Here is a 16,526-nt window from a genome sequence, read left to right as displayed (position 1 = left end):
GGTTTATGAAGGAAGTGCTGGGAAATTTATTTTCATCGATAAAATACTACGCATTAATTATTTACAAAGATAGACGTACAAATGTACGATACAAAGATCATTTTCTTTTTTTTATTCCAAAATGCGTGCAATTTTTTTAATCGTCGGTTCCGTGCCCGTAGGTTTTTACAAAAGTGTCGGGAAACTTGTATCGATAGAAAAAATAATTTTCATCGTATGTTCGCAAAGATAAACGTAAAAATATATAGAAATAGAAAGATCAATTTTTATTCGAAATTGCGTGCAATTTTTGTATGGACGGTAATGTGTGTAAGAAAAAAATGTCGTGCAAGACCGAGCTAAAAATGTTCACATTCGATAATCTAGCGACATCTGTGGTAGCAAAGATAATACACTACGAGCAAGTTTGCTCGATGGTCGGTTCTCCGAGATCATAGGGTTTTCACTGATCGGTAAGTTACCGAACTTGGGTACAATAATTTTGCAGACGATACTAGAAAACTATAATAACCATCAACGATTCTCAATGTAATCTCTCTTAAGGATCGTATCGAAGAAAATTTGAATTTCGATAATTCTCTCAATTTTACGTTCGACTTTCCACATTTTTCTTATCATCGATCGTAATGTTCTCTATCTAAGGAATTCTTTACTATAGAAATATATATATGCAGAAAGTAACTAAACAATTATATACAACTCCACTCGAGTAGATTCGAAGGTGAAAGAAATGATAATATTCAACTCTACAAATTGAAATAAATATATTATTTCTCAACGAAAAGAAGAGATGATTGGAGTTTGAGAATGTCTTCGTTGATTTGAATTTTCTATTTATTCGGTATATTTCTTTATATATTAATACATGTGACATTAAGGACGCAGTAATATATTAACTGGACATTGATTCTTGTCGAGCGGCTGCCCTCTACAAGAACGAGACATCGATACTAAATATTTACAAAAATACAAAAGCTTACAAAACATCGACTACTATACAACGAACCGTGTCTAGAATCGTTTCGCCACCACACGTCGTCTACACACCGAGAACTAACACGAATTTCCATCAAACGACTTGGCAACCGACAACGAGCCACTAAATAATCTAATCGATGCTGCGTTACGCGTACGTCGTTCTCTAAAAATACAAAATCAGACTTGTAGGTTACGCGGGGCGATTAATCGTAATTGCGCCCCTAGGCCTATCTAGTATAGTTCGTCGATATTGTAGAAAAAGATCTTTCTCTCAAAAAACGTGTCGCGTTTTCAATAAGGAAATCCGTCGATCAACGAAAATCAAAGTCTTACGATCGTAACAGACCCGTATATCGTTCTTGGGTGCGCGTTGCGCTTCTCGTTCTCGAAACATTTGTTTTTTAAATCTTCCTTGGTCCGATTATTGGTAAAGTTCTTTCGTCGAAGTTTTGCAAATTACTCGCCGCCGTGCTGGCGACGTTAACGAAGAAATATGTAACGACTATATATACAAGAAATTATTTTTAATCGCGTGAAACTCTTGCCTGACTCGCAACACAGTCGCTTTCAACAATGTACAAATTTGCGTTCGCTCACCTTTTCGCGTTCAAACGGTCATATTCTTAATTGACGTGTACAGTGTTTGGAAACAAAGATTTCGTTCCATTTGCACGAAGAAAAAAAAGCATCGAAATCCGCGTGCGATTACTGATCGTTCGATTGCTTCGAACCCCTAAATTAAAACAGTACGCTGCGACGTGAGCCGGTGCACCTTGGGCTTTCATCCTAGTGACTTTGAACGCAACAATGGCCGTACAACGGAGTGGAGTGACAATGTTTGTAGAAAATATAAATTGCACACACAAAAAACGAGATTCAACTGTTGTCTTTCGGATTTGTTTCGTTCGTCGAGCGACTTTTGGCCAATTGAGAGCCAAAACTATCCGCGTGAAATAGGACTTACCGGACGAATCGCGAGCGAAGTGGGAGGAAGACAGCTTCGAGGATAATCGATTAAAATAATTCTACGCAATCGATGAACAAGCTCGCGGGCAAAACGTAGATTCGTCCTCTTCGTTTCTCATTCTATTTACACGCTTTCTACTTTTCGTTTATTCGCTACATCAATTCTCGACTTTCTCCTCGCACGAAGGAATCAATTTGCTCGCAAACGTCGTCGTCGTCGTCGTCGTCTCCTGTCTATCACAAGTATTTTCCTTTTTCGAGTCGCCGATCGGTCGATACGACAACTATACATCTGGAAAAGACTTCTCGCTACGGAGCGACCTCGAAATCACCAGCCTTGAATTCCAGCCGAGATTTCAATGACGTTCTCTGGAGTCTTCCCTGTGCGCGCTGTGTCTGCGGGATTCCTGCCCGCTCGGAGTCACCGGTCGACGCTTCGAACGTTTAAATTTTGCGATATCTTCGCCGAAAACGTCGCCAGTTCGAAGTGCCGATATCAGATCGTCGAACTCGCCCTTATTGTCGTTCTGCCCGTTGCTGTTCGCCTCGTTCTTCTTGCTCAATGATATGCTGTTCAATATTCCTTCGCGAGAATTCTTCCTCTCCATCGTCCTCTTCCGCAGCTGCAATCAATTTTCGGAGATTCAGTTCACGATCGACGCTGCGATTAAGCTAAAATCGATCGTCAACGTAGACGATAGAACTTTCTACGCTACAATTTGTCCGGTTAGAATTTATTTACGATAGAGTTATTTACGGTAGAGTTTACGTTACTACGCAATTTTTTTTTAACCATAGAATACTTTGCTACACCGTCGTCGCGCTATATTTATTTTCACGTTATAATGTTCGTCCGTTGGAATAGTTTGCTCGAGAGTTGGACAGTTTCGCGCTCACCTCTTGCTCCTGTTTCGCTCTACGCTCTTCTTCCTCGATCTTCTTCCTCATGTTCTCCACGTCCTGTCTGGCCTCGGCCAGCGCCTGCAAAAAGTTCTCGAAGATCCCGAAGAACTCGTCCGGCTGAACGCCCGCTGAATCCTCGCCGAACAATCTCACCGCTCGATCGAACTGTTTGCAAAAAGGTAGCCATTATTTCTAGCGCTCGGTTTTCGAAGCATCGAGTTCACCGCGGTGTACGGTTCTCGTTTGCCGATTAACGTGGAGCAAAAAAATCGAGGTTCGACGTTACACTCACGAACACCGACCGTGGTGGCAAAAACTTACTCTGGTCTTCATGTCTTGGAAGAGGTCTTCCGCTTCCGCTAGCCTGCACGTGGCCTGGGCCTGGAAGTCCCTCATCGCCGGTAAGAACATGTCCCCTTGAAGTACCTGCGACTGGCCACGATGGAATTCTGGAAAAGAAACCGAAGAAACCCGTGATTAGGAAAGAACGCGAATTACTTACACTTCTGGCGCAAATATTTGAATTTTTGAATTTTTAAATTTTAAAATTTTAAAATTTTTAAACACTTGAATTTTTAAATTTTTAAATTTTTAAATTTTTAAACATTTGAATTTTTGAATTTTTAAATTTAAAAATTTTTAAACATTTGAATTTTTGAATTTTTAAATTTTTAAATATTTGAATTTTTTAATTTTCGAAAACTGGCGATTATACAATCCAAATTTAGATCTTCCACGAGATTGTAAACACAAGGAGAAAGTAGCGTCCGATTTGCAACGTTACGTAAGGTCAGTGGATGAAACGCGTATTTCTGAAGGTATTCGATTCAATCGAGTTTACCTATTTCTCTCTGAACGTCCTGGAGGCCGTTCTTCAGATTGGCCACCTCCTTCTGGAGGTCGGCCATGCTGACCCTCGCCGCTGTACGAACGTGCGGCATGTCCTCCTCGATGTCCAACACCTCCCTGAACCTCGACTCCAAAATCTGGACCAAGTAGTGCAAGAGAGTGGTGCCTTTCGAGCAAGAGGACTTGGTGTCGACTAGACGGTTCAAGGAGGCCAACCGGAAGCCGCAGGCGTTCCCGCGGGCGTTTCCACGATTCACGTAATTCCCCAGAGCCAAGACCAATTCCAGGAGCTTCCTGAGCCGCCGTGATCTGGCTACCTGTCGACTAGCTTCGAGAACCGCGCGCATTCTCGGCGTCAATTCCGCGATACTGGCGGCGAACTTTTTCTTGTAATGAAGGGATCTCAGCCTCTGCTCGTAGTGCGGTACTCTGGAACCACGATCGCGGAGAACATTAACGAACACGTGACGATCAATCCGCAAAACGGTTCGAGAAGAACTACCTGAAATGCCTCGTCCATCGATTCGATCGAGGAAGGTTTTTTTTTTTTCGAAGAATTTTATCGAAAAGGTACTCGTTCGATTTTTTGTCGACTCTTTACGAGGTGACCTCGAGTCTTTGGAATTCTTTTCAGCGTTGTTTTTCAATCGATAGGAAGACAAATCGATGAACAATAATAAGGTGACTCGGAGTCGATCTTAAAAAAAGTGCCATTTAAAAACGTCGAGGTCACCTTGACGTCTCTGCGTATACGTGGCATGACCAATTTAGAAGGCATTCGTTCACAGATAACGAGATACTTCGAATAGCAAATCTTATTGACTCGTCTCGTAGCAAATACGAGAATAAGCGAAGGAAGTCGAAAGAGATCGTGTCTAAAGTATCTTTACAGAGCTTTCGCAAATATTGACTCACCGAGTTCGATACCGATGGTACGATCAACACGGCGGAAAATACTGATAGATTATCGGTCTTGTCCAATGTTTGCGAGACGTCGACAAAAATGCTCCGGGACACGATCATTTTGAGGGCGTTGATACAAAGTGGACAGAGAGCAATAATATTTACCCTAGTGCGTTCTTCGAGTCTTTCTCGACCTATTTTCCACAATTAAAATCGCTACGATAAATACACCAGGTGCTCCTGTATTTCTCTAGTTCTCCCGTGTTGTAAAATTAAAACACGAGTTCCCGAAGAACTGTACCTCGAGGTTGAATATCGAGCTCGTGACAGCAAAGTGTGCTTACTTGGATATTTGATACAGGAAACAGTCGGCCCTGCACTGAAGATCTTTTTGGTGGAGGTCCAACAGGGCCGCCTCCTCCGACGAGGGAATGTACTTCAACAGCTGCTCGACCATGTCTATGTGCAGAATGTTTTGTTGATCCATCGACAAGATTGTTCTCGTGATCTCGTTGTCGGACATTTTCAACTTGGACAAGAGTATCGTGCAATTCTGTGCTCTCCTCGAATCGATCACCGACATGGTCCTCTTGTTCTTTCCCAGGGTCCTCAGGTCCTCGATCGAGCCCTCCGCGGACACACCGTTCTTCTGATAAGCGCAGAATATCTTGTCGATGGACTCCAGGTCCATGACGTTGTACAGCTTCGTGTCGTCGAGTTCCGACCATATCGTGCCTTGAAGTTTCTGCTCGGGGATCTTGGACCAGTTGAACGATTTCAGAGGGTTGCTCGGCTGAGGAACATTCTTGATGATCTCCACCTGTTCGAATTAGTTCCGTTTCGATTCAATTTCCCTGAGTCTCTTTTGGTCGATTTTCCTACTATATACTTCTTTCGTAATTAAATCTACGATAAATCGACACAATACTCTCGTTGCACAGAAGATTGAAAAACACGAATCGCAATGGACACGTGACAATTTTCTTTGAACAATTTGCCACGATCGAACGAAACGCTTCGAGGTTAAGATTCTTCGGAGCACGCTGAGCTAAAGAATATCCTATCTACTATCGCGATGCGCAAAGCGGAATACTTTTTACCCGGTCGTAAGAAATTAAAATAACTCGACGCAAATTGCATAACGGGACAGTTAATAGTCAGTCCATCTCGCAATTAAGGTCGTTCGCTCGTAACTAAACATCTAGTCTATTTTTTAGTTTTGGTCATTTTGCGTCATTTGACACACTTAAACGTGCCTCGAAAAGATAAGAGAGAGAGAGAGCGAGAAAATGGAACGTAATTCGACGAACGCTCGAACCTTCATAGGAGGTGGCGCTGTGGGCATCAGGCAAGGAGGCGGTGGAGGTGCCAGAGGTGGGGGTGGGGGCGGTGGTGGCATCGGTTTCGCTTCGACCTTCTCGAGGACCTCGTCCTCGACGATTTTGATGGTCGCTTTAGCATCGTCCGGTAAACTTCCAGAGGCTACCAGCTGTTCCAATCGCTTCCTTTCGGACTTTTCGTTGTTGATCTGTCGCGACAGGGTCTCCAGGTTGTCCTGTAGCTCCGAGATTCTCTGTTTGGTCTCTATGTGCATCGACGTCTCTTTCTCCAGACGTTCCTTGACCCTCGCCAGGCTGGCCTCCATGTCTTCCTGAAAGAGGATCGGTAAATGTATCGACTCGTCGCGAACCCCGAGACGAGAGATCGATCGGTTTCCGTTGAAAGTCGAGGCAACGGCGGACAAACGAGTCCGAATTTGTCGCGACGTTTCGAATTACTTTCTCTTGCGTCCTCAGATCCAACTCTTGTTCCTTCTTAGCCAATCTGGTCGACATGTCGGAGTTCTCCCGCTCCAATTCCTCGGCCTTTTTCCTGGCCGCGACGAGTTCCTCCTCCTTTGCGAGCAAATGAACGATTTCCTTCACGTTGATCTCGATCGGCGCAACATCGGGATTCCTTATGATGCCGGCGTCGTTCCCTTCGGATTGCAGGACGATCTGTTGCACGATCCGGTCGAACAGGAGCCAGTGCTGCGGATGGGAGCCATAGTCGACTGCAATGGGAAAAAAGACGATCGATTCTCTCCCGATTGCGTTGCATTTGAAAAGAAAAAGAAAAAAAAGTCGCGAGTAACCCACGTGGCAATAGAAGACAGTGTTCCAGCAGGCTCAAGAGATGAGGATAAGCGGCAGTGTGGCTGAGCTTCCTCCTCAGCAAATCGAACATCGCGGTGGCGCTCTTCGTGTCCACGTGTTCCTTCTCGAACTTCCTCGCCAGCTCCTTCTCGTCCTCGTTCCTCACCATCTCGAAGAAATCCAAATGCCTGTCCAGGGTCTCGTTCTCGTACTTTCGTAGCTTCTCGATGATCGGCTGGATACCAAGCATCAACAGCTCGTATCTGAGATGCAGCCTGAACTCAAGGGTGACCTGACCCGGCCCGTAATTCAGCACCGCGTTGATGAACGACATGATCGCGGTTTTCAGGGAGAGATTGTCCTTGTAGATACCGAAATTCTTGTCCAGGTCGTTTATGATGCTCTGGAATCGCGTTCGCTCGGAATGATACTGCTGGAAGTGCAACATGGCTTCCAGAACCTTTCGATGACCACCCGGTACCAGGCACACCGCGCCCAGAATCTCCAGAACGGAGATCTTCGTTTTGATGTTCTCAGTCGCCAGCGACTGGGATATAGTGTTGATGGCGGTCGGGTGTGCCAGAACGTGCGCCCTTCCGTTCTGCAATATTAATTCAACGATCGAGTTAGTTTCACGTAGACGGTTTTTAAGTAGGAGAGTTTCTCTCGAAAGATTGTTCGCTCACCGAGTTGTTCATCAACGCCTTCAAGCATCCTATCACGCTCGTGTGGAGGTTACTGTTGGCCGCTTCGGCGTCCATGGTTCCGAGGACTTGCAGCAGAGCGTTCAATCCGTCGAGTTCTATGAACCTGAGGACGAAGCTGTGCGGCTGCGTCCTCAGGGCAGTCTTCAAGGCTTCCACCTGGCGCATCTGGTTCGAGACCTCGTCGCCCTCCTCCGAGAAAGGACTCTGAAATTGGCGAGAACTTTTAGATTCGTGGCGATGAATCTCGACCGAGGATAAATTTAACGATCCACGATAAGAATGAAAACTATTGGACCCTCGTTTCGTTATCGATCAATTTCGGTGTTCGAGAGATGAAAAATTACGAACGATGCGTCTAAAAAAAAACTATCGAACGCGAGTAAAGTACAATTTTTGACTACCAATCGCGAGACCTGACTATAAATTTCACCGGGTCCTAGTTGAATATCGACAGATAAAAAGAAATACATCTTCTTAATATTTTTGAACGTTTTCTGCATTTGCGTCGAAAAGTAACAATTGCCTCCAGCCACCGGATAAGTCGGCCATCGAGATACCTTTTTCGAATTTAATCTCGATTCTCGCCACATTGTCGCGATTATCGCTTGACGAGATTTCCAAGATAAACGAAATCGTCGAGTTCGATCGGGAGAACTGAAAGTCAGGGACGGTGTGCTCCTTGTCCCGAGACGTTGTATCTCGTTTCGAGAAGAATTCCCCGATACTCACGCTGGCTATCGTTCTCAGCCTGTTGATGTAATCCTCGGGATCGCCGCTGAGGTCCGTGGTTCTGAGCCCGCCGTTCTCCAGCGTGCCGTTGCCTTTTCTGGAGCAGTAAATCTGCCACTTTTTGTTCGCCGGAAGTGCCAGAACCGCCTGCCGGTTGGCCTGGGTCAGGTCCAGCTCGTCGACCAATTCGAGGAACATCTTGTTCAGCTCCTCCTCGGCGGGCATCGGTAGGGTCGGAGTCATCGCTTGAAGCGTGAGCGTGCCCGTGTGCTCCACAACGCAATACGTGATTTCCGGCGGCTCGTCATCCTGCGGAGAAAGAAAACACACCGCGCGTTCAGTTACCTGTTGGAAACGCTGCCACTCGTCGAGGCGTACGCTCGCTCGCTCGTTTCGACCTTCGCGGTGGTCTGTTTTTGCAGGATGCGGAGAACGCGGTGATCATCACCGTAGTGCTTCGCGATGATAGACGAAGCGATAGAACGTTAATCTAGGCCGGAGGAACGTAATTTGGGTCATTTGTTGCCGCAACGCCGCGGGACTTGAAAATTTCCCTCGGCGTGGAGGACGAATTATCGGGGCAATAAAAAAAAAAGGAATAAACGAATCCTCGCGACGCACTTACGGGAAAGTCATTCGCGAGGTAACGAACCGATCGAATTTGCGAGAAACGCGTCTATTTAAAAAAAAAAAGAAAAGAAAAAGAATGCGAAAACGAGGAGAAGAAGCGCGTAGCGGGACTCGAACGAGTGGTACCGTCGAGTTTACTCGATTCCTTTGCGTCCAGCCGGCATTCTTCGGTTCGCGTGAAAACCGATTGAGAACGAAGACGATCGAGGGTATGTAACCAGGTCTTGACCTTATTGAAGACGAGCCTCGGCATTAAATCGCGGAGTCGGCCGGTCGTCGAGATGCCGCCGGTGAACCAACTTTACACGCGCACAGTGCGCGCAATCGACGGACACGGGAACGCGGAATTCGTTTCGAGCACGCACCGATAATCGCGTATCGTTGCACCTACTGCGCGGAGAGTGAAATCTCGAATATAACAATTGCCCGAATTCAAATCGAACGTTCACCGATTCGAAAAGCAACACACTCCTCTCGCGATACGTTTTCGTTTATTCGAAATCGATGTCGGAAAGGATCGTTCGATCTGAACGAAATATTACCAACGACCGAAGAAAGTTCCTACACGGTGCAAAAAAATAAATAAATAGTGGTCGTTTTTCGATTATTTTCCCCGGTCGACCGATACGAACCATTACTTTCTCCTTGTTACTTACCGTCCACTTGTACAACATACTGACACAGTTCGATCGATAAATCACGGTTCATCCTCTAGGTAATAGATACACATATAAAGGAACGAGGTGCATTTAAAGTGCCGTTATCGAGCCTAAGCTGGTCGCTCGCCTACTTCGGATGTCCTCCTTCCGACGATAGGTAAACAAGGGCGGCGCGCGTTTGAAACTCATCGTGTCGGCTGGTCACGTTCGAACCACGGTAACCGTTCGAGTCCCTCCCGCGCCCACGATCCCCGAAAAACGAGACCGTTAACATCGTCCGCTGTACGATATTCTCGTGCCTGTTTCGCTCGACTCGGCCGAGCAGTCAAGAACCAACGGCAGCAAAGGTCAGGGGACCGGCTCGGGCACTGGATTCCTAAGGTACTTTCACACGTGACTAGGAAATTACCTATTCGCGTACTGGCCCGTCGATTTATTCTTCGCAAACATCATCCTACGCCTCCGAGACTCTACCAAGTATTTATCGTTCGCGTTGCAACGCTGACTCCGCGGTGCATCTTCCCGATCGTCGAATCGTTCGAGTTTTATCTCGCGTACGATACCGGAACTGTGTCGCGGATAATCACCGATGCGAACGACCGACGAGAGCTAATCTTCCGTCGACGGACACTCGAGAGAGACGCGATTCTGTGGAGGTAATCCCGCTACGTTCGGTTTATCGGCCCGATGACGGTCCAAGGAGGTACCGAGCCGGCTCGTCGTTTCGTTCGGAGAGTTCCAAAGTTCCATCGACGATTCCGATCCTGCAAACATCGACTTTCCGGTTACCACTTCGGAATGCCGATCCGAGACTCTCGTACGATAGCTCGTCGAAACTTCCTTCGATTCCTTCCGACGCGGTGCAAACTTTGCATCACCGTCTCCTTAACAGATATTCACCGAGCGGTGTCTCTCAGTTTTCGACGAAACTTCCGGAGAAAGTACCGAGTAGACGGAAACCGAACTCGCAGGCTTCTCTTCGGATAGATTCTTCGAAGAAAAATAACGAAAGAGTCTCTCCAACGAGACGTACACTTCGATACCGAGTTTCGATCGCAGTTGTTCCCTAAGTACGAATAAATCCGACGATGGCTTATGTATTTCCACGAGCGTGTAAATTGAAAAGAGATTCGACACCGTCGAACGTAACTCAAAAATCGTCTTTACTATTTTTCCCCCGAACTGTTCTCTCGTGCGAGGCTTCTAGGAGGCACGTGCGCACGAACGGCAATCACCGTGTCTCGATCGGTAATCGAGCGAGGTTTCGTTCGAAAGTGGAAACGAACGTGGATTCGATACGTGGAAAAACAATGAGCGGAGGTACGAAACTCGCGAGCGGTTTCCACGCCGATAGCGCGTTCACGCGTTCGGCCGGCACGTGAACGCGAAACAGGAGGAGACGCGATAAAGCGTGACACGCGACACGGGCTGCCGGTACGCGCACGTGAGCACGAGCTGGAGGGAAAAAGAGAAAAAAAGGCAAAGGAGGTCAGCTGGTTGGACCAGAGGCGTTTCGCGCGGCAGCCGGTCCACGTTCCACGTTCCACGTTCCACGAACGACGAAAGTCTATACGCCGTGACGAACACCGCGCGTAAATAACGCGAATAGATCCCGCGGCTTCGAATCGCGAGGATAACGCGGCGAGGTTGGGTTTCGCGGCTTTGGGCGACGATCCCTGCGCCGTTCGCACGTGACTAGATTTATGGTCGCTCGCCTGGGAACCAGCGGGAAAATACGGTGTCCCGCGGGACCCTGTTTATTAAGCTTTTTTCTTTTTCACCAACAGCGAACGTTCACCCTAACGATTCCTCGTCCCGGACTTTTCCCCACCGGGGACCTCCTACGAATTTATCGCCGCACCGACTAATTAATCGAGCTCTTTACGGTTTCGCCTGGCGTTAAGTCCGGTTCGCGTTTAGAGACTCCAAAGGGGAGATGCGGACACGAACGAACGGTGTACCCTTTGCGGTGAGAAAAAATCAATGGAATTTTCATCGAGTTTTCCCCGTATAAATTCTCCGAGAAAATTCGGTTTCACCGGGACCAAGTTGCGCAGTTTCAATTCACAATGGACACTAATCGTGTGGACACAATTGTGATAAATATAAGATAAAAAATAACCTGTCGAAGATAATTCTGCGAGACGTGTGCGCGCCAAGATACGCGCAAATATATCAAAGATCGATAGAGTTTTCGGGCAATGTTCAATTATTTCTATACGCGTTATAGATTTATTAAAGACTTGCTGAAAAAAAATGGAACTTTTCTTCAGGGAACTTTTCCACTCCCTTCACCGAGATCGTCGCACCCGTACGACGTAGTCGTTCCTCGAGACTGTAGTTTATCGTCGCTTCTAATACCGATACGCGCAATAAATAAAAACCAAAGTCGATGAAATCGAGTCGATCGTTTGCACGAATTGCCCGTGAAAGCGTCTCGCGGACAAATGGAAAGCACATTGGAAACTTAACGCGCGCGGTATTTTAATAATTCGCACCGAAGGAATTCTAATTCGAGCGGTTCTCTCGAATCGGCTGAATCGATCGTCGAAAAATCAACGAGTTTCGAGGGGTTTCGGTGTCGCGAGTACCATTCGTTCGTTACCGTCCACCACGCGTTCAACGTCCGCGCGTAATAAAATGTACGAGCCGAGCGGCCGGGAGATGATTACGAAATATAGCTTGGGACTGAGCGCGATACAAACGGCCGTGAATAATCGGGGTCCGCTCGGGCCTTGGGTTTTCATAAACGTAGTTTTTCCTCGCGAGGCTCTCTTCCTCGTGGCCGCGACAGCCGCTGTAATCCGAGGTAGGGGAAGCGAGGTTGTAACTGCACAAAGCGACCCGATTTAGTGCAGCAACGCCGTTCATTGGCCGCACGCGATGCGATTAATGCCAGTCAGCTCGGAACGAAAGCGAAATATTATACGCGACCGTGTCACGAACGCGTGGACGAACTTTCCTGCGCGTTCGAGGCTAATCGTACGAACGTTCGTCCGTGGTTGCGTTTTCTTCGAGTACGAGCCCTTCGAGAGACAATTACGAACTTTCGTAACGAAATTCCAAATAACGGGCAAGTTGTCGCACGCTTGCGTCTGGTCGCACGAAGGCTCGGTTCGATTCGATCGCATTGTCTTCGCTTCGGCTGCTTCGAAAGACTCTATTGCGAAGCAACCTACGGATGGTAAAGTTTCGAGAATCGTCGAACTTGAAATCCGAACTCAACTCCGTGGATGCTCCAGAACGCTTGGTCGAACTTTGAAACGGTCCTTTGCCAAATTCTCGAGTTCGCGCACCGCCTACGATTTGTCGCATTTGAGAAACAAACGAACGCAGAGTTCGCGAGCACGGTTACAACACAAGTGTATACAGTTGTCGGGTAAGTCCTCGTTACCGTACGAATAAAATATTCATCGAACGTTCGAAATCTTCGAATATACGGCCCGTGAAATTATTCGCGAACGACGTAACGTTCGCGTTAATGTACAAGGCGTTCCTTGTTCGTCGAGTCGTCGCGCGGCGCGCATTTCTCGCGTGGAAACGCGGCTTTACTCGGCCCTCGGAATTTAAATCCGTGCTCTCGAAATGATAACTAGCTCCGCTCGGAGAGACTTTGCTCGGGTTACTTGGTAATTGACGATCCTGCTTTCCGTGCAACGTACGCCCGACGATGTTATCTTTCGATGGAAATAGAATACGCGAGCATTTTTCATTTACATATTATCGACGCGCATAGATTCGGTCTCGAGTTTAGGAACGCTCGCGCGCCCGTGCGCCCGTGCGCTCGCGCGTACACGCGTGTGGGCGACGTCGTCGAGTAGGCGGTCGACGTTGTCTAGAAATATGTAAAGTGCGGAGTGTTCGAGGCGAACGTGAGAATTTATGTCATCCGTGTCGTTACGAATTATTCCTAATCGAATCTGTTCCTGTATTCCCACGGGAGACAGATACGCGAGATATTTATTGACTCGGGACGATAACTCTGAAAATAAATCCTACGCGACTACTCCCACCGAAGCGTTCTTCCGTTTCATTCTACGCTCGAGGTACGCTCGTATTTCGGTTGAGAAATCGTTCTACGTTCCGTGTAACCGTTTCCGTTGTAAAGGAAGAATACATCGTCCAGAAATGGCTCGAGAATGACCCATCCGAAAAGTGTAGAGCGATGGACGTCAACTCGGACGAAAGTATCCGAGTATCTTTTCTCGTTTTTGCTTTCTTCCCCCGATAAAGAAATAATCCCATCGCGGCTAGCGTCGGTAGGAATCGATCGTAGATAATATTCGGTCGGAGATCCGTGCTCGGGATACTCGATCCCTACGTGCCGGGAATCGAGGAAGAAATCGATAACGTTCGAGTTGGAGGCGTCGCTTGGCAATTGGAGGATCGCGAAAGAACGTCGTTACAGGTTCGCGATCCGTTCTGCGTCCGGTATAAAAGTCGTAAGGCTCGCGAGTGGAACAGATGGACGGATGGTAAACAACGCGGACGATCCAGCCGGCGCGTACGGGTGTTCTTCCGCAGCAGCGAGTACGCGATAAAGCTGCAACAGCGGCAAGAAAACCGCCCGCGGTACGCGATCCCGTGCAACTCACGGGGCATTGGCATAATTTTTTCGTTTCTTCGTAGGATCGAAACCGATACCGGGAACGGTGGTTTCTCGTCGAAACTCCTTCCTCGTTTACGAGCGGCTCGTACACCGTGAAGACGAATGGCTCCGCTGTTCGTGGTTTCGAGCCGAGGTGAAAAATCCGGGGAAACGCGGCTGGTACGCGAGCATCGCGAGCAACGCCGATCTAAACTCCGCGGCGGCACGTTGCACGGTGTTACTTACGAGTGGTAATTCGAATGTCGTAAAATTCCAAAGTGTTGCGCGGATTGTGCACCCGAGTCGCGATACCGAACACGACCGGGTGTACTCCGTGTTGGAAAATATTCGAAGGCCTTTGGAATTCGAAGCGGGACTAGGAATCTCCCCTCGGTCGCCTGAAACTGGAAATCCTTCGTGAACCTTCCCGCTCGAAACCCGTGCGAACAAAATGCGAATCAACCGCCGCGGAATGCGACTCGCGGTGATCGTCAAAATAAACGACCGTATCCTCGGCCGGCTCCGTGGTGGAACCTTCCTCGATTGAGAAATTTTTCCCGTGCTCTCGGACGCAAGGATCCGGCGCGTTATCCGTCCGAAAGAGTCGATCGCTTCGCCAACTCGAGGAGAAAGACCGATAACGCGTTCGTGCGCGCCACCACGACCACGACCACGACCACGACGAGAATCGAAAATGCACCGGCACGCGAAGCGGACCGACGACCGTTCCAGCTCGCCATCGGATGGAAAACGAAGAAAAACACCCAGGGGAGTTCAGCCCCCGTTGGTTCTTGCGGGTTCCGATAACGCGCGTACGATCGGCTTGTATATAAATTCCTGGCTGCATCGTCGATAATTGAAAGCGTCGCCGACCGAAAACATCGAAAAGAACGAACGTGTACCGTGAGTCACGCGCGATACCGATCGTTTCGAGACTTTCCAACATCGCCGGCACTCGCGCTACCATCTACGGTGCATTCCATCCTCGGTGCATCTCGCGTTCGACGGATCCACCATGCGTAGAAAAGGACTACAGAATTCCCGTGGATACCGAAAAGACGATTACGGTCTCCTATCCCCCTTTTTCCATCGGTCTACCGGACACGCCCTGCGCCGCTTAGGAAGCGACCGGGGTTGATCGGCATTATGGAATCCACGGGTCACAGGATTCGTTCAAGGACGACTGGCTGAGAACCGAGCCCGAGTTCCTCGAGGAAGCGGCCGGACCTTTTTTTTTTTACGGATCGTTCGTTGGAACGACACCGCTTGCCTACGAACCACTGTACAACCGTGGCAAAAAAATTACACCCGAGTGGATCCAGCGAGAAACGACCGGACGAGAACTATGGGGATATCGCGACGCGTGCTCTGGATCGCGTCGATTCTGAGTTCATCTCTTCTTCGATCGTTTCCACGGACCCGATGCAACTTTTCGTCGAATATTCGAGGATTCCGCCTTCTTTTCTCCATGCGTCGAAAGCGAGCAAAATTTCCTTCGAATGTAATCTCACGGTATACACCGTGGATAAAAATGTGCGTTTCCGAACGAGATGAAAATATAAAACGACAAAGTTGCATCGGAAGCTTCGTTTTCGAGAAAAGTGCATTCGAGAATCCATCTAGCGTACGTGCACTCAATCGATGGTATTACGGATGTCACTCTTTGTCGTATTTTTAATTTTATAAAACGAACCATCGAGTGATAGGTGAAATAGAATCTCGAAGCATTTTACGACGATACAAATTATTATTGCGACAAACCGCTACGATCCGAAGGAGAAGCACCCGAGCTTGCACTCGGAAGATTATCAATGTTTCCTGGTGGTCTCTTATTGCGATACCATCGACGCTGATAAAACGCTCGGATCGTCGATCCAGGGTTAATCGAGGAGGCAATTTTTCACTGTCGGTGGACCAATTTGCCTATTATTGCTCCCATGAAGATAATCGATGGAAACCGAGGGTTCTCGGTGTCGGTTCGAGTCGAGGCTTACTCGATACTTCGGAGTGCTTTGGCGCGTTTGAGCTTCGATCGTTCGTTCCACGGTCATCTATCTTCCTCTGCCAGATTTCTCGTCGAAAGATCTTCCGCTCGATCGAATCGCGATCAACGAGCATCGGGAATCCTCGACACCGTCGCGGCTCGGATTCGATCGAAATAATAAATCCCCGTAGTCACGAATCCCGGTGAAAGAATATTTTTACGAACGTTGAATAACAGGGGGGCAAAATTTTTATTCCAAGGAAACTCGACGTACGAAACCATTGCCCGGAGATTTATCCACGGAAAATATTTTATTCTCCGATTCTCGTACTCGTACAAGAGATAGAAAAAAGTTCATTTCTCGTTCGTCGATCGAAACCATTATCCGGGTAACAATTCTACCCGTTCCTCTGGCATTGTTCGAAATATTTCCTCGGGAGTTTCGTCGATAAAATCGCGGTGCGATCACGACGCTGATGAACCAATATCGTCGAC

At 47.8% G+C, this 16,526-nt stretch overlaps 1 protein-coding gene across 5 annotated transcripts in view; it reads right to left on the bottom strand.

Moving 5' to 3' along the window:
• Positions 1-816: 816 nt before the first annotated feature.
• Positions 817-16,526, bottom strand: part of Daam (disheveled-associated activator of morphogenesis-like protein) — a 79,079-nt gene continuing 63,369 nt past the window's right edge. For all 5 annotated transcript variants that reach the window (XM_076316294.1, XM_076316293.1, XM_076316292.1 and 2 more), the window contains 10 exons: positions 8,171-8,479; positions 7,421-7,645; positions 6,738-7,335; positions 6,378-6,652; positions 5,918-6,250; positions 4,944-5,419; positions 3,689-4,125; positions 3,169-3,296; positions 2,842-3,012; positions 817-2,567 (listed from right to left, as the gene is read on the bottom strand). In XM_076316294.1, coding sequence (XP_076172409.1) covers positions 2,301-2,567; positions 2,842-3,012; positions 3,169-3,296; positions 3,689-4,125; positions 4,944-5,419; positions 5,918-6,250; positions 6,378-6,652; positions 6,738-7,335; positions 7,421-7,645; positions 8,171-8,479 — 3,219 coding nt within the window. In that variant the 3' untranslated portion in view covers positions 817-2,300. The remainder of the gene's footprint in view (positions 2,568-2,841; positions 3,013-3,168; positions 3,297-3,688; positions 4,126-4,943; positions 5,420-5,917; positions 6,251-6,377; positions 6,653-6,737; positions 7,336-7,420; positions 7,646-8,170; positions 8,480-16,526) is intronic.

This window comes from Ptiloglossa arizonensis, chromosome 7 (genome assembly GCF_051014685.1).
Source record: "Ptiloglossa arizonensis isolate GNS036 chromosome 7, iyPtiAriz1_principal, whole genome shotgun sequence".
Taxonomy (NCBI): domain Eukaryota; kingdom Metazoa; phylum Arthropoda; class Insecta; order Hymenoptera; family Colletidae; genus Ptiloglossa; species Ptiloglossa arizonensis.
The sequence above is the reverse complement of the archived record's forward strand: the minus strand, read 5'-3'. Positions and strand labels throughout refer to the sequence as shown.